The following is a 19,081-nucleotide window of genomic DNA, read 5'->3' as shown; positions in this document are numbered from 1 at the left end:
GTATTGTACCGACACTCTGTATTATTTGAATTTTCAAGCATCTTTTCAGTTTTCAAAAATGATTCACATTGCCTAACTTCTTGGATAAGCTAAGTATTTGTGTGGGAAATGAGGAGTGTCTTAATAAGACTTTTGTTTTAAGTGTCCTTGTGAAGGGAGTGCTTTTCTGACACCACCTATTTAACTATCTACAGGTTTTTTCAGAAAAAGGTTATTTACAGATTTACTGAATTTCAAATGTAGGTTGATATACATGTAACAATAATAAGTGTGTAATATTAGGAACTTGTGGAATAATATTAGGGATTCTTGATCAGCCTGACAGACTATGATTTTTTTTTAAAACTTCAATAAATTGCATACTAAAAAGAGGTCTATTTGTCTAAATATGTTACTTTATCACTATTTTTTATAAGGAATGACTAAATGTGTTTCGAAAATCTAGAATAAAAAAATTAATTTAGCAACTGTATGTTACTACTGAAAATTATTTATATGTTGCGTAGTATTTGAATTTTGCTTTTTTTAATTTGCAGGATGCAAATTGCTTTATAAGCAAGATTTTGCAAGACGTCTGGGGCTTAAATGTGTAACTTGCAACTATTGCCTTCAGATGTGTAAGAAGGCAGCAACTAAAGAATGCGATGGTGTAGTACGAGATTTTTGTAGTGAAGATTGCAGTAAAAAGTTTCAAGACTGGTATTATAAAGTACGTCTTTAATGAATTTGTTTTCCATGGTTGATTTATAACATTTATTTTGAGTACTTAACTGCATCAAGCTTGGGTTTTATTTGTAGACCTTGTAATCTCTTTTTTTTGGTAAACGCATTTACTACTTAGTCAGTTGTGTTGCAGGAGGTTTGCTCTATTTTGAGAAATCATCTCTAGTTGAGAGCTGGACTAAAAATCTATAAGAAAAGCTGCTGGGGTGGCTCCTTAAGGGTACTCATATTATTTTACATACCCTGTTTAACATTGAAATGCAAATTCTTATGACTCGTAAGCAGATGTATTTCCTATAACCTATATATTAAGAGGGGGTGCGCAGCTTACAGAGTCCAGTAGGCCAAAGTAATAGAAAGGTCTCTTCTTTATTATAAAATATTAATTATGTAGAAAACATTCATATCAACTCATCCAGCCAACGCGTTTCCTTCCCTTGTAGGGAACTTCATCAGGGTTGTAAACATACAACAAAGACGCACATAAAAATGACAAATGTAAAAAGCCCAAAAATACGAAAAAGGCAGCAAAACACTTTCCTCCAAACATAAAATTAATAATTCATTTTTCACATACAAAATACTAATTCTGGTATAACACAAAAAGAAACTGCACAGGACACAAACTGATGACACCATGTATATACAGACTTTACATGACACAATTTAAAAGCAGATCAGAAATATACAATGTTTACATCATACATAGAACATTGAGTACACACTCATATGTTCAGTAAAAAGTACTAACCCATGTTCTGTTTTTATATTATTCTAGTAGTAAGACCACACAAATCCTATAACATTCTAACGATATCGGTCTACCGTTGGGGGGACACTGAAGAAGAAACTAATCAAAAAGGAGAAAAACAGGAGAGAGAGAAAATGCAAGGAAAGAGTGACGAAGGTAGCGAAAATCCATGAGAGGGAAGAAAGCCTTATGGGCAAAAGAGTGGCAAAGAGGATGAAGAAGGTACATACTCCCCAATGAGTAAGAAAATACACATAGCTTACCGAGCACACTATGACACGGAAAAATATATATGTCCGCCGAGGTTTTAAAGAGCTTAACCGTCTCCAAATGGTAGTTGATCCTGAAGGATGAGAAATGTAATATAAACAACCATGGTTCCCAACCAATCCAATAAGTCAAATATGAGAGAGAACAGACTATATGCGCACAATTCCTATGGTGAGCAGGCCCTAAGGAAAATGGGATTCATCACCCTGAGAATGGGGGTCTAATACCTACGATGTGTCAGCAAAGTAGTGGCCAATGGGCATGAGTACAAACCTTTTCCAGAAAGAAAGGAATCCTAAATCTGGCCCTTTACTCAATGAGAAAGCTAGGAATCCAACTATAATATGTTGAAATCGGGCCTATTTGGTAATCCAGAGTTGGCTCAAATCTTCACCCCAGCTTCTCCAAAGTTTGTACCCAAAATAATGGAATCAACAAAAATCAATAGAACCCAAAAATAAAAAATTAAGAGATCAGTATTGTCTAGATCAGAAAACAAAATCGAAAACAATGGCATAATCCCAATCATGTCACCTAAAAAAACACACCTGTGATCATAACCTGGCTGCTCACTGGATGGCGAAGGTAATACGATAGCAAGTGTTGCAAACAGAATGGCGACACAGAAGTATAGCTCCAATTCTACAAATATCTGTTATAGGAGAGACACATATGTCAGCATGCAAAAAAAAATGGCGAAGTGGTATAAATACTGTCCGAAAATACATTAGGCAAAACAAATTCAAAGTCAGGGCTGGTGAGACAACAACACACACCTGTTATGCAGACCGAGCCACTCCACAGGCAGAAAAAATGGCAATTCAATTCAATAAAGCAGAAATGGAGAACAGCACAATAAGAGGGCGAGATCTGGTGTGAAGAAAGTAAAGATGTCATAAAATTAGTTATTGCCTCCTTTAATCTGATCACAAAAATACAATGGAAAAGCATGATTAATGCGCCTCCCATTTAGTCAACGGGCTAAGTTGAGAAATGCTCCCTCAAAAGTTCAGGTAATACACGTTTAGAAAAACATCTGGTACCGAAATGCACCAGAAAGGCTGCTATCGCTGATTAGCTCGGGTTAGTTCCCTTCGTGAGTTGTTCAGAAAAGTAATGTTACATTATATGTAACAAAAATGTCACTCCGTATAGCATACAGTCGGGCGTAAAACTATAGGTGGAGTAAGCAACAACTACACTAGTTCAGTTCCATATACCACGTCTCATACCTTCTACTATATAATGTGGTCATCAAAGAAAAAGCGATGTATTAAGTTTTGGGGAAATATAGTGCAGCGTGGTTCAGAAAAACTTCATAACTTAACCCCTTCATTGCGGGCCGATTTCCCCCGCTGTGCTGGGGGCGAGGGGGGCGCGCACAGCGCCCCCATGCTCATGAAGAGCTCAGCTCGTCATGAGCCACGGTTCTCGTGTGCTCATGATGAGCTCAGCTCTCAGCTCGTCATGACCACACCCGTTCCTTAGAACGCCCAGCACAGCAGGGCAATCAGACCCCCGCGTGTGAGCGTTCTAACGGTCATGACGAGCTCAGCTCGACATGAGCGTGGTAGGTGTTAAGTATCACAAAGCCACGTCCAGCTGTAAGAGGAAAAACAACCGAATTAGAATGATGCAAAATAAGAGACAAGGGGAAAAACAATAACATCTTCCACCGATGCATCGATGAGTCTATCTTAACCATAATGGACTGCAGTTCCCAGAAGTCCCTGATAACCGGACCCCGTAATGTCGGTAGAGTACAGCATGTTAGCCCTACAATCTATCCCCAACAATAGCTCCATAAATGTTGTGCTTCCCCAATGCAGTCAAATGGGGCAATGTTACTTCGAACAAATTGTGCCTCTAAGTTGAATTGCGCCAGATTTCACATTGGAAAACCCCCCCAGTCACCCATGTGGTGTAATCGACCGGACTCATAAGTAGGCATCCCGGGGTCCAACAGAGAATGCGAGCTAACTGGGCCAGTAGTCAAAAAGCTGGTCACACATCCATCGAAAAGATAAATGCCTCCAATCCTGAAAAAGTGCTGCATATCTTCCGCCGATCCAACCCCTGTATACCATGGGCATGAGTTTAAATGTCCGCAACCCCACCCCTTACTTCCGCCTGCTACCCAATCCGATAGTATGCTTAGACTGACTCCGCAGAGCCTATTTTACGTAGATAGAAAACACTGTCGCCATCTATAAATGACCAAACTGGACTGACCTCAGTGGCCAAAGTTTTCGCAAACATGAGCGCCATCAACCATATGTGAACTTGAATTCTCCTAGACCCCAAGAGATGCCAAAAAAATGCTAAAGTGAAAGCGGGGTGACCAATATTTAATGTTTCAAAAATGCACAATAGGACTGTAACCGCTGCGCAAATATGCCGCATTTAGGGATAATAATTAGGAGAACCCCACCCCTTGCTTACGCAATGTCAATATGGCCATGTCTCACATAAAAATGAAGATCAAGGAAGTTAATACTTTCCCTGCTGTACTCCATTGTGAGCTTGACATTGAGTGAGTTGTTATTTAGGTAATCAAAATACTCTAGCAGTTGTGCCTCTGTACCTGACCAAATGATGACAAATGATGTCATCAATGTACCTCCCCCAAAAAATGATGTAATCTGTCCAGGGGGAGGCACATCTGTTGAAGGCATGCCCCCTCTCGTACATTCTGGGAAGAGGTGGCCGGGCCTAACGAGTATGCTTCAGGTGGGCCGGTTTGATTATTCGTGATCGGCAATGGTGTTTCACACTATTTTCATGTATATAAAGTAAAGTTCACGGACAAAGGAATATGCGTAAGCAAGGTGTGGGGTTCTCACAATTATCTCTAAATGCGGCATATTCGTGCACCGGTTACAGTCCTATTGTGCATTTCTGAAACATTAAATATAGGTTACCCCGCTTTCACTTCAGCATTTTTTTGGCATCTCTAGGGGTCTAGGAGAATTGAAGCTCACATTTGGTTGATGTTATGTTATGTTATAAATTTTGTAGAGCGCTCAGCTGCCACAGCAAAGTGGCGTCCCGGCGCTATGTTGGAAAATACCACAACCAGATAGAAAGACCAGATAAGCGAGGGGACAGATTTAAAGTGATGGGAACAAAAAGGTCTTAATAGCTTTTCTAAAGACAATAGATCCGGTAGAGCGCGAATGTCAACGGGTAGAGTGTTCCAGAGACTCGCTGCCAGGACACCGAAGGAGCGTCCACCAATTCTGGTTTTCCTGAAGCGAGGGACACAGGCCAGGAGTTGACCCGTTGAACGTAGAACTCTGGAAGTAGTATAGTAGGAGATTGCCTGTGCGAGAATGGGGTCGGGGGGGGATGAAGCCTTTAAGATCTTAAAAGCCAGGCACAGGGCTGTGAACTTAATCCTCTGTCCGACGGGCAGCCAATGTAGGTCATAGATGGTACGTCTGGCAGAGCAGAATTTAGGCAAGCCTACCAGCATTCTGGCAGCCGCGTTTTGCACGCGCTGGAGGCGTGTCAGTTCAGCTTGGTTAACGCCCAAAAGAAGCGAGCTGGCGTAGTCCAATCTAGAGAGCACTGTAGCTTGGACAATGAGTTGCCTTGTAGGAGCATCAAAAAATTTAAAAATGGGTCTAAGGCTCTGAAGGACACCAAAACAGGTGCCGTCAACTTTTTTAGTGTGAGGGATGAAAGTCAAGTTGGAATCGAGCCAGACCCCAAGGTTCTTAGCTTCTGTCACAGGGATAGGGGCTTGACCTAGCTCCGGTGGCCACCAGCGGTCTCCCCAGAGATGAACCTGCTTGCCCAGAACTAAGACCTCTGTCTTCGCTGCATTGAGTTGGAGACAGTTCTCCTTCATCCAACTAGCCACCTCCTTGAGGGCCGTCTGGAATTTGGGGGCATCAACCGCAGGGTCCCCATTTAGTGCAACCGCTAGCTGGGTGTCATCGGCGTACGACACCATAGTTAGACCCCATCTCTTAGCGACAGTGGCTAGCGGCTGCACATACAGGTTAAAAAGGGTCGGGCTGAGTGCCGAACCTTGCGGGACCCCTTGGGAAATGTTGCGTGGGGCAGATTCAAAAGGAGGGATGGATACTTTGAAGGTGCGTCCTGATAAAAAGGAGCGAAACCATTCAAATGCTGTATTCTCCACACCGGCCTCTCGCAACCGTTGAAGAAGGATGGAGTGGGAGACAGTGTCGAAAGCGGCACAGAGATCCAAAAGGATCAGTGCCGCCGTCTGGCCTGAGTCCATCATCCTCCGCAGGTGCTCCACCATCGCCAACAAGGCAGTCTCCGTGCTATGACCTGCACGGAAACCATTCTGGGATGGATCTAGAATGCCTGAGCTTTGGAGATGGCAAGACAGGATTTTGTTGGCATGTGCCTCCGCAAGTTTGGATACCCATGGGAGGAGAGAGATCGGTCGATAATGTTCAGGTTTCGATGGGTCCATAGTAGGCTTCTTTAAAATTGGGATGACCGTAGCCTGCTTCCATTTACTGGGAACAGTCCCGGACTCAAAGGATAACCCAATAAGATCATACACTGAGGAAAAGCAGACCTCAGCGGAATCTTTGAATTGTGCAGGTCTTAGTGGATCGGCGGGCGAGCCTGATTTAATTTTTATAGGAAGAGAATTAAACTCTTCCTGAGATGGTTTAGGTATTGATGAAAGAGACCTAAAGGTCATAGGAATGCATTCTAAGTTGTTAGCAGGCACAGTTTGCGGGGGGAATGTACAGTAGATCGCCTCGACTTTCTCCACAAAGAAGGCCGCCAACTCTTCACAGTGAGTCAGGGAGCGTTTTTCCATTACCGCAATTTTCTTGCTATTAAGATCTTTGCAGACCTTAAAAATGAGTTTTATAGGGTTGGGACTGTTCTTAAACTCAGCGGAGTAAAAAGTAGCTCGAGCTTTGCAGATGGCTCAATGGTATACTTTAATACTGGCCAGATAGGTCTGCTTAAGATCGGGCTCGTAAGACTTACGCCAGGCTCTTTCAGCCCTTTTACATAAGAAGCCTGAGAGAGTCATCATACCACGGGCTAGAGGGGCCAGATCGAACTTTACTCCATCCTGCAGGAATTAAGGTGTCCAGGGCTTGGGTCAACCACTCACAGAAATGGTCATATCCCAACGAGACATCCTTAGGAGGATTTAGTGGGTGTGATGACAGAGCTGATGGAAGTCGACCAGTCTCAATTTCCTCCAGGGGCGCTTAAAAATTGGCGGAGTGGAGCTCTTAAAAGGAGAGATATTAGACATAAGCCGAACTTCGATCAGGTGATGATCTGTCCAGGCCATGGGTTTTGGTGGAAAAGTAATAACATTGTGGAGGTTCGTCAGAAAGGGATCCAGGATATGGCCGCCCACATGAGTCTGATGGTTAATAAGCTGCTGTAGCTGTAAGGCTTCAAGATCTGCGAGGAAGCTTCTAACTGCAGAAGAAAGAGGAGCATCCATATGGAGATTGAGGTCACCTACAATACTAAAATTCGCCGATCTAAGGGCCAGCGAGGAGATAACCTCAGGAAGGGCGAGCCGGAAGGCGGCGTCAGGGCCAGGGGGTCTGTAAATGAGAAGTCCGGAGATGGTAAGATGAGGGTTAATGGAAATAGCAAAATGGGCGCTTTCACAGCCGGCTATAACAATAGCCTTCCATGAACATGGATAGCATGCCTTAATCACAGCCGCTATCCCGCCGCCTCTTGAGTTACGATTTAGAGTGTACATGACGTATTCATCCGGTAGCGCAAGATTCATGGCTGCTGTGGCTGCGTCGTGAAGCCAAGTTTCCGTTAAAAAGAAAATGTCAGGTTTTTCGTCTGTAAGTATTGTAAAAACATCTAAGTGGTGACAGACCAATGATCTGACTTTGAGGTGCAATATTTTAATTGTTATCTGACGATAAGTAACATCAGGGGGGTCTGCTCCACTAAGGACCGTCTGTGGAGGCTGTGAATCGGCGATAGGGAGGGGCAGTGGAAGCTCAAAGGAACACGTAGGACATTTAAAAGGTCCACAGAGGGGGTCAAGCGCGTCATGAGTGCAAGAGCTTACCTTATGACGGAGACCAGTTAGGATGTCTCGGGAAAGCATAGTAAGGATGGCCAGAGTCCTGCCCTAGCCCTGCCTTAGCGCTGACGGGCGCAGACGGGCAGGACTCTGGCTTGACTCCGGCGCGACTGTGGCGCGCTCGCTGTACGCGTCCGCTGCGCGGAGCTACGGCCGTTTATTTTTATACTGTAGCCTCTCGCCACCAGGGAGGCTAACCCTATCCAAAATGGCCGCCGCCGTCTCTGCGACCGTGCCCCCGATGAGTCAGCCCTGAATCGGCCGGTCGCTCAGGGGGGGAGGCAGAGGAGCTGAAATGCAGCACAGAATACAGTGAGTCAAATAAAGTATTTTAAAAGGGAGAATGCGGAAATGCCTCCACCCTCAATCGGTGGAGACAGGCAGCGCGATAATTCAGCGCGTGAAGGCGAGGGGGGGGGATAGGACACAAAGGAGCAACACAAGAGCAAGTTTAAAATCAGCTAAAAGAAGTTAAAAGAATGACTGCCCGGCTCAAGCCTCAGGCGTCAATGGCAGTGATGGCGCTCATGTTTGCGAAAACTTTGGCCATTGAGGTCAGTGCAGTTAGTTCATTTATAGATGGCGACGGTGTTTTCTATCTACGTAAAATAGGCTCTGTGGAGTCATTCTAAGAATACTATCAGATTGGGTAGCAGGCAGAAGCAAGGGGCGTGGTTGCAGACATTTCAGGCCCATGGCATACAGGGGTTGGATCGGCGGAAGATATGCAGCACTCTTTCAGGATTGGAGGTATTTATCTTTTGGATAGATGTGTGTACGTGGTGGAATTCCTGCGTTGTGCCTGACCAGCTTTTTGGCTGTTGGCCCAGTTGGCTCGCATTCTCTGTTGGTCCCCGGGATGCCTACTTACGAGTACGGTCGATTACACCACGTGGGTGACTGGGGGGTTTTTGAATGTGAAGTCTGGTGCAACTCAACTTAGCGGCATAACATTTTCGAAGTAACGTTGCCCCATTTGATTTCATCAGGGAAGCACAATGTTTATGGAGCTATTGTTGGGGATAGAGTGTAGGGCTAACATGCTGCACTCTACGGATGTTACCGGGTCCGGTTATCAGGGACTTCTGGGAACTGCAGTACATTATGTTTGGGATAGACACATGCATGCCTCAGTGGAAGTTTTATTGTTTTTCCCCTCTTATGTTATTTACCTGAACTTTTGAGGGAGCCTTTCTCGACTTAGCACGTTGACTAAGTGGGAGGCGCATCAATCATGGTTTTCAGTTGTATTTTTGTGATCAGATTAAATGAGGAAATAAGTAATTTATTGACATCTTTCCTTTCTTCACACTAGATCTCACCCTCTTATTCTGCTGTTCTCCATTTCCGCACGTGGAGTGGCTCGGTCTGCATTACAGGTGTGTGTTGTTGTCTCACCAGCCCAGAATTTGAATTTGTTTTGCCTAATGTATTTTCGGACAGTATTTATACCACTTCAGCATCTTTTGCACGCTGACATATGTGTCTCTCCTATAACAGATATTTGTCGAATTGGAGCTATACTACTGTGTCGCCATTCTGTTTGCAACACTTGCTATCGTATTACCTTCGCCATCCTGTGAGCGGCCGGGTTATGATCACAGGTGTGTGGTTTTAGGTGACATGATGTGGATTATGCCATTGTTTTCTGATAAAGGCAATAGTGATCTCATCATTTTGTATTTTTTGGTTCTATAGATTTTTGTTGATTCCATTATTTTGGGTTCAAACGCCACTTGACTGATAGGAAGCATCTCCCCACTTTGGAGAAGCTGGGGTGAAGATTTAAGCCACCTCTGGATTACCAAATAGGCCTGACGATTTCAACATATTATAGTGTGATTCCTTGTTTTCTCATTGAGTAAAGGGCCGTATTTGGGATTCCTTTCTTTCTGAAAACGGTGTGTACTCATGCCCATTGGCCACTAGTTTGCTGACACATCGTAGGTATTAGACCCCCATTCTCAGGGTGATGAATCTCATTTTCCCTAGGGCCTGCTCACCATGGGAATTGTGCGCATATTGTCTGTTATCTCTCATATTTGACTTATTGGAATGGTTGGGAACCATGTTTTTTTATATTGCATTTCATATCCTTCAGGATCTACTACTATTTGGAGACGATTAAGCTCTTTACAACCTCGGCAGATATATATATTTTTCCGTGTCATAGTGTGCTCGGTAAGCTATGTGTATTTCCTTACTCATTGGGGAGTATGTACCTTCTTCGTACTCTTTGCCACTCTTTTGCCCATAAGGCTTTCTTCCCTCTCATGGAGTTTCGCTACCTTTGTCACTATTTCCTTGCATTTGCTCTTGCTCCTGTTTTTCTCCTTTTTGATTAGTTTCTTCTTTAGTGCCCCCCAACGGTAGACCAATATCGTTAGAATGGTATAGGATTTGTCGTCTTACTACTAGAATAATACGAACACAGAACATGGGTTAGTACTTTTACTGAACATATGCGTGTGTGTGTACTATATGTCCTATGTATGATGTAAACTTATATTTCTGATCTCTGATATGTTTTTAAATTGTCATGTACAGTCTGTATATACATGGTGTCATCAGTTTGTTTCCTGTGCAGTTTCTTTGTGTTATGCCAGGATTAGTATTTTGTATGTGAATGAGTTATTAATTTTATGTTTGAAGGAAAGTGTTTTGGTGCCTTATTCATGTTTTTTGGCTTTTTCTATTTGTAATTTTTATGTGGGTCTTTGCTTATATTTTGACAGCCCTGATGAAGTTCCCTACAAGGGAATGAAACGCGTTGGCTGGATGAGTTGATATGAAAGTTTTCTACATAATGAATATTTTCTAATAAAGGAGATACTTTTCTATTACTTTGGCCTACTGGACTATTTAAGCTGCGCACTCCCTCTTATTATATTTGTCATTTGATCTGGAGCACAGAATTGCCACCCAACAGCTGGCGTAGGGGTTGTTTGCACAGCACCTTGACACATTGGAACTGGCACGAGGCGCAGCATTGGAGGTCCGCTGTTGCTGTATTTCCTATAACCTGTTTGCTAGATGATTTTAGTAAACCAAGGTACTACTAAGGAAAGGTTGACCACTGTTTTATCACTTCCCCTAGCTGTTTTAGCCACCATTTCTCCAGACTGACATTACAACACCATTCCCATTTTGAGCCTTCACTTGTAAATGGGCCAAATAATTAAGCTGGTAGGTGATGGGGAGACCTTAGTCTACTGGATGTACTTGTGGGTCCACAATGTATTTTTCCTTATTTCTGTGCATTAAGTTTGTCCCCCTGGATTGTAGCTATTATATCTCCTGAGTCTGGTGGCAGTGGAACTAAGCACCTGCCAGCATAGTGTATTAAGACCTGGGTACACTATCTGCACGGCAATAATAGCAATTTTTTACTGATAATGTTTTTATTGTCACTTTGAGCCAAGTGTTCGGCTCATGCTGAACAATGCAAGACACACCCTGTGTTCCTACTAGTCCTATAATGTACCCGATTTTGAGACCTAAACCAATATGGTTTTAGAACTGGCATTAGGAACCAACTAAAGTTCAAACTTGCCCAGTTCAAACCATCATAGTGACAACACAGAATTTATATAGTGCAGCTTTGCTGCCATGTGACCTTTTTTATTTTATTTATTGACATTTTCAACCAAATTGCGGTACATTACAACAGATCAGCATTGTATCAAATCAGTACAAAAGTTGAAATAAGCATAGTCCATACAGTTCACAATAGGGTTATAGTACTTCACTCTCCGTTAGCTCTTCACCAGTACAAGAATGCATATTCATCATATTTTTCAATAATCATACGGATCAACAAATAGCAACAAAAAGATAACAATACATTATATAGAGGACTGAAGTTATAGCCATCCGTCACTATTAAACCACATGTTCCAGAATACACAGTTGGGGCTCGGACCCCAAAACCAGGTGGAAGATAATACCCCATCATGTCGATGTCTCAATGTGTCTCAACAATAGATTCTTGCTGACGCTGAGCCCAGAGCAGAAATGGCTCCTAGATGTCACAAGGTCGAGACATCTGGGCGTGGCATGAGCTCCCAAAATGTGCTCAGCTGTGTGTGACCGTATGTGACATCTCTGATCCACTCCTTAATGGAGGGCACTTATTTCCTGCCCCAGTGGACTGCAACCTGCCGCTTAACGAACAACAAAAGGAGTGCATGCAATTTACGCAACTTGGGCGGTGTATCACTTGCATATCCTAATAGGCCAAGAGTGGGAGAAGGGACAAGTATCACATTAAGAACATGATTCACTGAGTCAAAAATCAAAGACCATAACTTCGCGATCTAGGGGCAGTCCAGCGACACATGCAGAAATGTGGCAGGGGCATAACGGCAGTGCCAGGATTTATCATCTACCCTAATGCCCATACAATGGAGACTCACAGGTGTCTTATAAAATCAATGCAAATATTTAAAGTGGATCAGTCTCAGCTTATAGTTAGGAAAGAGTTCAGTGAGCTGCCCACAACATATTCCCACTGATCTTCAGTCAGTGGAGTGTGGAGTTCGTCATTCCAGTGTTGCAAGGATTTGGGTGTCACCAGTGGGGCAGTGTTTTGCATGTGTGCATATAGCCTTGTAATGAGTTTACTGGAAGATGGGGACTTCAAAAGGTTCTCCAGTGCCGGCAGAGATGGAGCTGCTAGTGGGAATCCCTCCCAAAGAGCAACTTATGGTAAAGAAAGAGCTTGGCAAACGGTACCACCTGCCCCTGAGTTGCCTCTGGGTAGGCGGGGGGGTGGGGGGTCTAGAGGAGAGGGGGACGGAACTAGTCTCCCAGATTGAGGTCGGCAAAAGTTTGGATTGTCATTTTTTTGTGCAAGTGTCTTGCTGACACTATCCTGGATGTAAGGCAGCATTGGATTCTGCACCAGAGGTACAGAAGGGGCGTATAACAACTGAACATGCGCTCTTTTTCGTAAGTCGTCCCATGCCCAGCAAAAATCGGCGTTCTTAGCACGGATGATGCCTAGGAACTTGTCCATGTGCAACAGCTGTTCCTTATTTTCCACCTGGAACTCGTGGAATTCAGTGTGAGATTTTCAAGGGAATCGAGTCCGGTCTTGTGCACTGCCACCTGGGTCTTAGCCGAGTCCAGCTGCGTAGTTAGAGTATCCAGCTTTGAATCTATATTTCTCCAACTGGAACGCATCTCCATCGTCTTCGCCCTGATCCTCTACCAGCAGGTCCTGCTGTCCGTCCGATTGTGCATCTGGATTTGACTCAGCATGTCACGTGGTCCGTTTGTTGTCGAAAGTAAGCTTTGGTTGCTTAGCGTCTTGTTTGCTCATGATGTAAAGATAGGTAAATGGTGCAATACCACAAAGAGCAACAGTCCGCACCCTCCAGCACCACTCCGCACCAGCGCGATTGTCTGGGGCTGCTATATTTCTCTCCTCTTCAGGCTCCAACAAAGCTTCCCAGTGCTACGCGTCACACAGCAGTATCTTATAACCTATCAAGGAGAGTTGGCCGTGACATTCAGTGGTTCTCTAGTTGATCCGCGCTTCCCACGTTGGCTTCCCCCAGAGGTTTACCTCGCAGCCCGCAGTGTCATAGGTCCAAGACGCTGTGCATAGTGGGCTATGGGGCATATGAGTTCAAAACCCCAAGAGTTCACCAATATATGGCCAGGGTAGTGTGTGGCGCTGAAAGTGGGCGGCAGGGCGATACCCCTCGCAGCCTGCCATGGCCCAGGAATCTACCCAGACCTCAGATCCTGTTTTGCCACGCAGGACCCCACATTCACGAGCCTCTAAAGCAGGGTAGGGCTCACAGATACCACTGAGGGTCCACACACAAGCAAAGACTCTACAGTTGCATCTGGGGCATATAAATTCAAACCCTCCAGAGGCCATAAGAATGCAGTCAGGGTATTGTGTCCACTGCTGAGCGGAAGCAAGGTGATTATCCACAGTCGGGGTCACAGTAATCCTCAATTCCAGTTAAGCCACTCTGGGCCACTCGTCTGCAAACCTCCAATGTAGGACATGACCAATACACCCCCTTCGATTACCACAAGTAGACAGTGCTGCCCCTGGATCTTGTCTGCACCCAAGATGGCCGGTTCATCGCCCACAACTATGCACCGGCACAGGCGCCAGCCCGCCTCTCCCCTCAGTATGGGCTCGGTGGTGGCAGTAGTCCAATTGAACAGGAAGACTAAAGGAGCCGATCGTTTCCCTTCCTCCACTCTCGGCCTCAGCATAGCGCGTCCTCAAGATGGCATCGCAGGTTCTCAAAGAGAACGTCGCTCTTCACCACACACAGCCTCGGATAACAGTCAGCAGGGGAATCCGCAGCAGAGTGAGTCTTCGCAAGCGGCGCACATACCTCAGATTGTGGAAGCACATTGGTCAGTGAGCGCTCGCCTGCCCTCCCGGTCTGCGGCCCAGTAGCAGCCCCGGGCTCGATTTTCAGGCTGTGCGCACTCGGCACGTCCAGGGGTACAGATCGTTGTCTGCGGCCGGCGGTTCAGCAGATCTCCCCGCCGCCTGGCCCCAAGCATCCGCTGATCTCAATAAAAGGTACCACCAGTATCCGCAAGTGTTCCGCAGTCACCGGTTACAGGCGCAACACAGCTCCGTATGTAAGGATTGTACCAGGATTAATTTCCCAGCCGGCGGAGTGCACTCAAAGAGCGGCCATTCTGCTGCTCGGCAGACCAAGCCCCCACTGCCATGTGACCTTGATGGCTTGAACAACATCGTGCCTAAAAATAATCGCATTTGAAACTGCTAACTTTTGAACATGAAATTGAGCTCAATGTTTCAGCAGTCTCCAGGGGGAGATTCTATTAACACCTTGGCTGCTAGAGATTTCCCCCCCCCCCCGGTGCTGAGCTATGAGTAAATCCCATTGTACATGACAAGCTCAGCTCGCCATCAGCACAGCTCAACCGTGCCTCATGACGAGCTGAGCTCGTCATGAGCAGCGAAGGGGTTAATGTGTACCAAAGCTTGAAATCTTTCGGGCTTGTAAAAAGTGACATTTGGAGGTTGCTGGGCAGTATGTGTGCATTTGCCATTGGATACTGGTGTCCTTGGGATTTGAGCATTGTTTTTTTCAATAAAATATATTTTTATTTTATTCTCAACAAACAAAGAACAATATGAAATAAATATACCAGTCAGTGCATTCATAGGAGAATCATCGCATATACTCTGTTCAGGAGTATAACAATTATCGTACAGTAGAGGTAGACAGAGACATAACATTACAATTGCCCATATAACGCTGATTCCCTTCACTCTATGCAAGAATCTCGTCTCTTTTCTCACTATCATGCAGGTGTGGTTAAAAGTCCCATTCTTAACTGTCCCTGTACTTAGGTAGGCTATTATCAAATTCCATTCCTTCCATGTCTAATTTTTTAGGGCAACCTCTGGCCGCGTATGTTGAATTTTCTGCTGTCATATAGAGATCCATGCTGGCTCTCCACTCTTTTAGGGTGGGGATGTCCACTCTCCTCCAGTGCCTCGCAATATCTTGTTTGGCCACTATCAATCCCAGATTATATAGTAACAGTTTTTATACAGGTATATCAATGTCTATGGGGATTCCAAGTAACAGATTCTTAGGTTCCCTAGCAACCTGTACTCCGAGTATAACCTTTAGATCTTTTACTATCCGAGCCCAGTATCTTTGAATATTCAGACAGTCCCATAACGGGTGTATAAATGTACCTCGCTCGGTACCACAGCGGAGACAGTCAGGTGACTCTGCTCTTCCCATTGTGTGCAGTTGGGCCCTATCATAATAGACCCTGTGGAGGATTTATATTGAATTAACCAAAGCCGTAGCTTAATAGCCACCTCCCTCGGGTGCATCAGGGTCCCTTCCCAATCAGTGTCTTCCAGTGGACCTGTGTTGTCTTCCTGTTTGGAGCGTGGAGACTTCAAGTTATCCGCAATGTTATCAATTAATGTTCTATACGTCCATGAGACTGCCTTAGAGGCGATTTATTCTTGCAATAATAAACCCTCAAGCGGCACATATCATTGATGTTTTTCCTGCTCTCCATGCGTGTTGCAATTGAAGGTACTTGTACTGCTGCGTATGCGCTGATACTTCGACTGTAGTGAAAGGGATTAAGTCTCCTTTCTGCAAGACATCTCTCACATTAGTAATTCCCACCATATCCCATTCCTAAAAGCCACGATGTTTGGCCACTTCAGCCAGTCTCTTCCCTTCCTAGAGTGGCGTTGCCCTTGTTACCTTGTTGTGTCATCCCATCTGGCTCTCTGCCCCCACAGCAGGAGGTGATGGGAAACGTAGTTCTCCCCAGCATAGTCCAAAACTTAAGCACCATTTCTCCCCTCCTAGGGAAACACAAAGCAAGGTTGTTTACATGTAAGTAACTGGTTTTAAGGATGGAGTTTTGGGGGTGGAACCAAGGTTCAGGTTATCATTCAAGGTGCACCACCAGTGGCACTAAGGTGACCGCGTGCAGAGTTGCAATGTTAGCCAATGGGTCTAGGGAGCACCTCGGTTGGGGTCGCTTAGCGGCAGGCCACTCGGTCGTGGGAGCCAAGCTCCTGGGGTTAAGGTCATGACAAAGGGGATCCCAAGTTAGCACCAAGTCCACACCACCGGCAGCGCAGGGGCGGCTGGGTGCAGGGTTCTTGAGAAGTGTCAGGAGCCCAGTGCTTTCAGAGATATAGGTCGCGGAAAAGGACTGCAGGCTGGAGCCAGAAGACTGGACAAAGGGAACCAATGACTGGAGGATGACGTTGGAGTTGCTGGACACTGGAACACTGTTGGTTGGGCAACTCTGGATCCAGGGGGCTGTGGGGCAGAGGTGTCCTTCCGTGTCTGGTTCGTCTCACCATTTCTGGTCGCAGTTCCGGGGCCCATTCAGTAGGAGGCTGCAGTCATCAAGGAGAATGTCAGTGGAGGTCGTCCAATGCTGGAATACTGGTCAGGATCTCGACTGGGGTGTTGGGCCACTCGAACTCAGGCAGTGGGCGCTGGGTGCAGAGTGGTGAGGACTTTCATATCCAGCTAAATCTGGAGTCATGGCTTAGTTTGGTGTTGGACAAATCCGGTGTCCACCGGAGATCAGAGTTCTGTGGAAAGGCAGGGCAGCTTGCAGGGATTCCGGAGCAGGCGACAGGCCAGTAGAGCTGTAGCTGGGGCCAAAGCAGTTGTCGTCGTCCTCCTCCTCCTCTGCAGCACAGCTCTTCGGTCCTCCTTGTCATGACAAATCTACTTTCTAGGTTCAGGGCTGCCGTCTAAATCTTGTATTTAGGGGGCTTTTTAGGTGTCTGGAGGTCGTAGCCAATGGGCGACTGTCCGTAGGGGGACTACACCCTTGGGGGGGCTTCCTGAATAGAAAGTGCCAGCTATCTGCTAGATGGCGGGCACTGAAGAGTAGGGTTCACCTCTCCTCCCTCACCTGTGGGGTTGGTTTGGCAGAGGTGGCCACACCTTCTGGGCTGTAATACTTTTTCCGGCCTGTCTTCTCTCCACAAAAAGGGGGTGAAACAGGTAGCGGGCCTGCTCCTGATTCCTAGAGAGGCTGGGGGTTGCTTTGTAAAGGTTACAAGGCCTCTGAAGCTCCCCTGCCACAGATGGCTCTTCCTGACCTGGGGTTGGTGTGAACACCTCCACCCAGGAAAGGATGTGTTTCTGGAACCAGGGAGCAAAGGATCCTTCTCCAGGTGTCCAGAAATTTGTCTTGTGGTGGCAGGCTGGTGGTCACCAGTCAGAGGCTGGTTCAGGAGTACACTCTAGAGGGGGACCCGTGAGTGCAGGGAATAATAATTTCTGACACTGGGATCAGTGCAGGTTTCATTTTCTGAGATGTTACATGCCAAACATCCCAGGATTCAGTAAAACCCTCATGGTGCTAGGAAACCTGTAATGACCAGTTTCCAGACCATATACTCAAGATGGCTTTACTGAGCACTTATAATATCCAAGAATGGCCTTTGATAATATAGGGGCCTGTCTGCTCATGCAGATAGGCCCTCACATGAGACATAGTGAACCTTAAGGGTGACTTAGGTGGGCCTCATGCAGTGCTGGGCAGGCATGGCACACAGGGTTGTGGGCTATGTCGACTCTTCACTTTTAGATGCACCAAAACACGCTGGTTGCAATGACAGTGGTACATGTTTGTGGTATGGTCTCTCAGGGTGGCATAATACATGCTGCAGCCCTCACAGTCCTTTACCTGGCTACCATCCCATTGGCACCATAGACACCCCATACAAGGGACTTCTAGGTAGGCCAGAGTTGTGCCAATTGTGGAAACAATGGTACAGTTTAGGGAAAGAACACAGGCCCTGGAAACGTGATTGGCTGGGAACCAGAGCACACAGAGTCAACATTTCAGCAGTTGTCTGGCAAAAATGTTAGGGACAACCATGCAGAAAGGGCACTTTCCAACAGTACTTTGCGACTGTCCAGTGTGTATGCACCGAGGAAAATAGTGGGTACCTCCATTATTTCAAATGCCAAAGACCCTTCTGTGAGTGCCCACAAAAATGGGCCCTTTTCAGTCCATGCTCACTGCAAGTATGTTCTGCTGTTATGTCGGAATTAATGAAATATCCACACAGCAGCACTAACTGCTGTGTGGATGTTGTCTTTTGTATAGAGTATTTGGGTTCACTTACGTGCACTTTCAAGTTCCTGGCAGTTACTTTTCCTTGAAAATGTACATGTGTGTTTTTTTCTGAGTTATAATTATGTTTCTATTGTGTCACTGTAGAACTTGAAAACAAAGAAAACTCAGCCAGGCAAAATTGCCATTCACAGAGATCTTCTGATGTGACACTAATTATACTGGATCGTGATGCAATAATTGTGAGGGCCTTGCACTGTGCCAAAATGGGCCACATGCACATAAATCATTTGTGCATGAGGCCCACATTAAACACGCTCACATTCTTTTTATGTATTCATTTAAATTACCTCCATGAAGCTGATCCTCCAAATATAGCCCCACCATGTGTCACAAAGCAGAGTCGGGCCCCTTGGTGCCAGGCCTCTTTAGAGATTAGTTTCCCAGCTCTCTCCTGCCCTGCTTCAGCTCGATAACTGGGCTCTGTACCGGATGATGCCAACAACCACAGTCCTGTACCTGTATCCAGACTCTGGTGTTGTGCTGCTGCTTGGTGCCACACAGGTCTATTTGTAAGCCAGAGCCCGCCCGAGCTTGAAGGACGTGGGCACAGTCCCAATGTGTCCCTGAGCGTGTTTTCTCAGGCAGTTCAAGGTTGG

At 45.7% G+C, this 19,081-nt stretch overlaps 1 protein-coding gene across 1 annotated transcript in view; it reads left to right on the top strand.

The window, feature by feature from the left end:
• LOC147663691 (zinc finger MYM-type protein 2-like) overlaps window positions 1-19,081 on the top strand; it is a 578,556-nt gene that overhangs the window by 403,361 nt on the left and 156,114 nt on the right. The window contains exon 10 of the mRNA XM_086950262.1: window positions 537-709. Within this exon, the coding sequence (XP_086806388.1) occupies window positions 537-709 (173 nt within the window). The remainder of the gene's footprint in view (window positions 1-536; window positions 710-19,081) is intronic.

This window comes from Lissotriton vulgaris, unplaced genomic scaffold (assembly GCF_964263255.1).
Source record: "Lissotriton vulgaris unplaced genomic scaffold, aLisVul1.2 SCAFFOLD_1159, whole genome shotgun sequence".
In the NCBI taxonomy this organism is placed as follows: Eukaryota; Metazoa; Chordata; class Amphibia; order Caudata; family Salamandridae; genus Lissotriton; species Lissotriton vulgaris.
The sequence above is the reverse complement of the archived record's forward strand: the minus strand, read 5'-3'. Positions and strand labels throughout refer to the sequence as shown.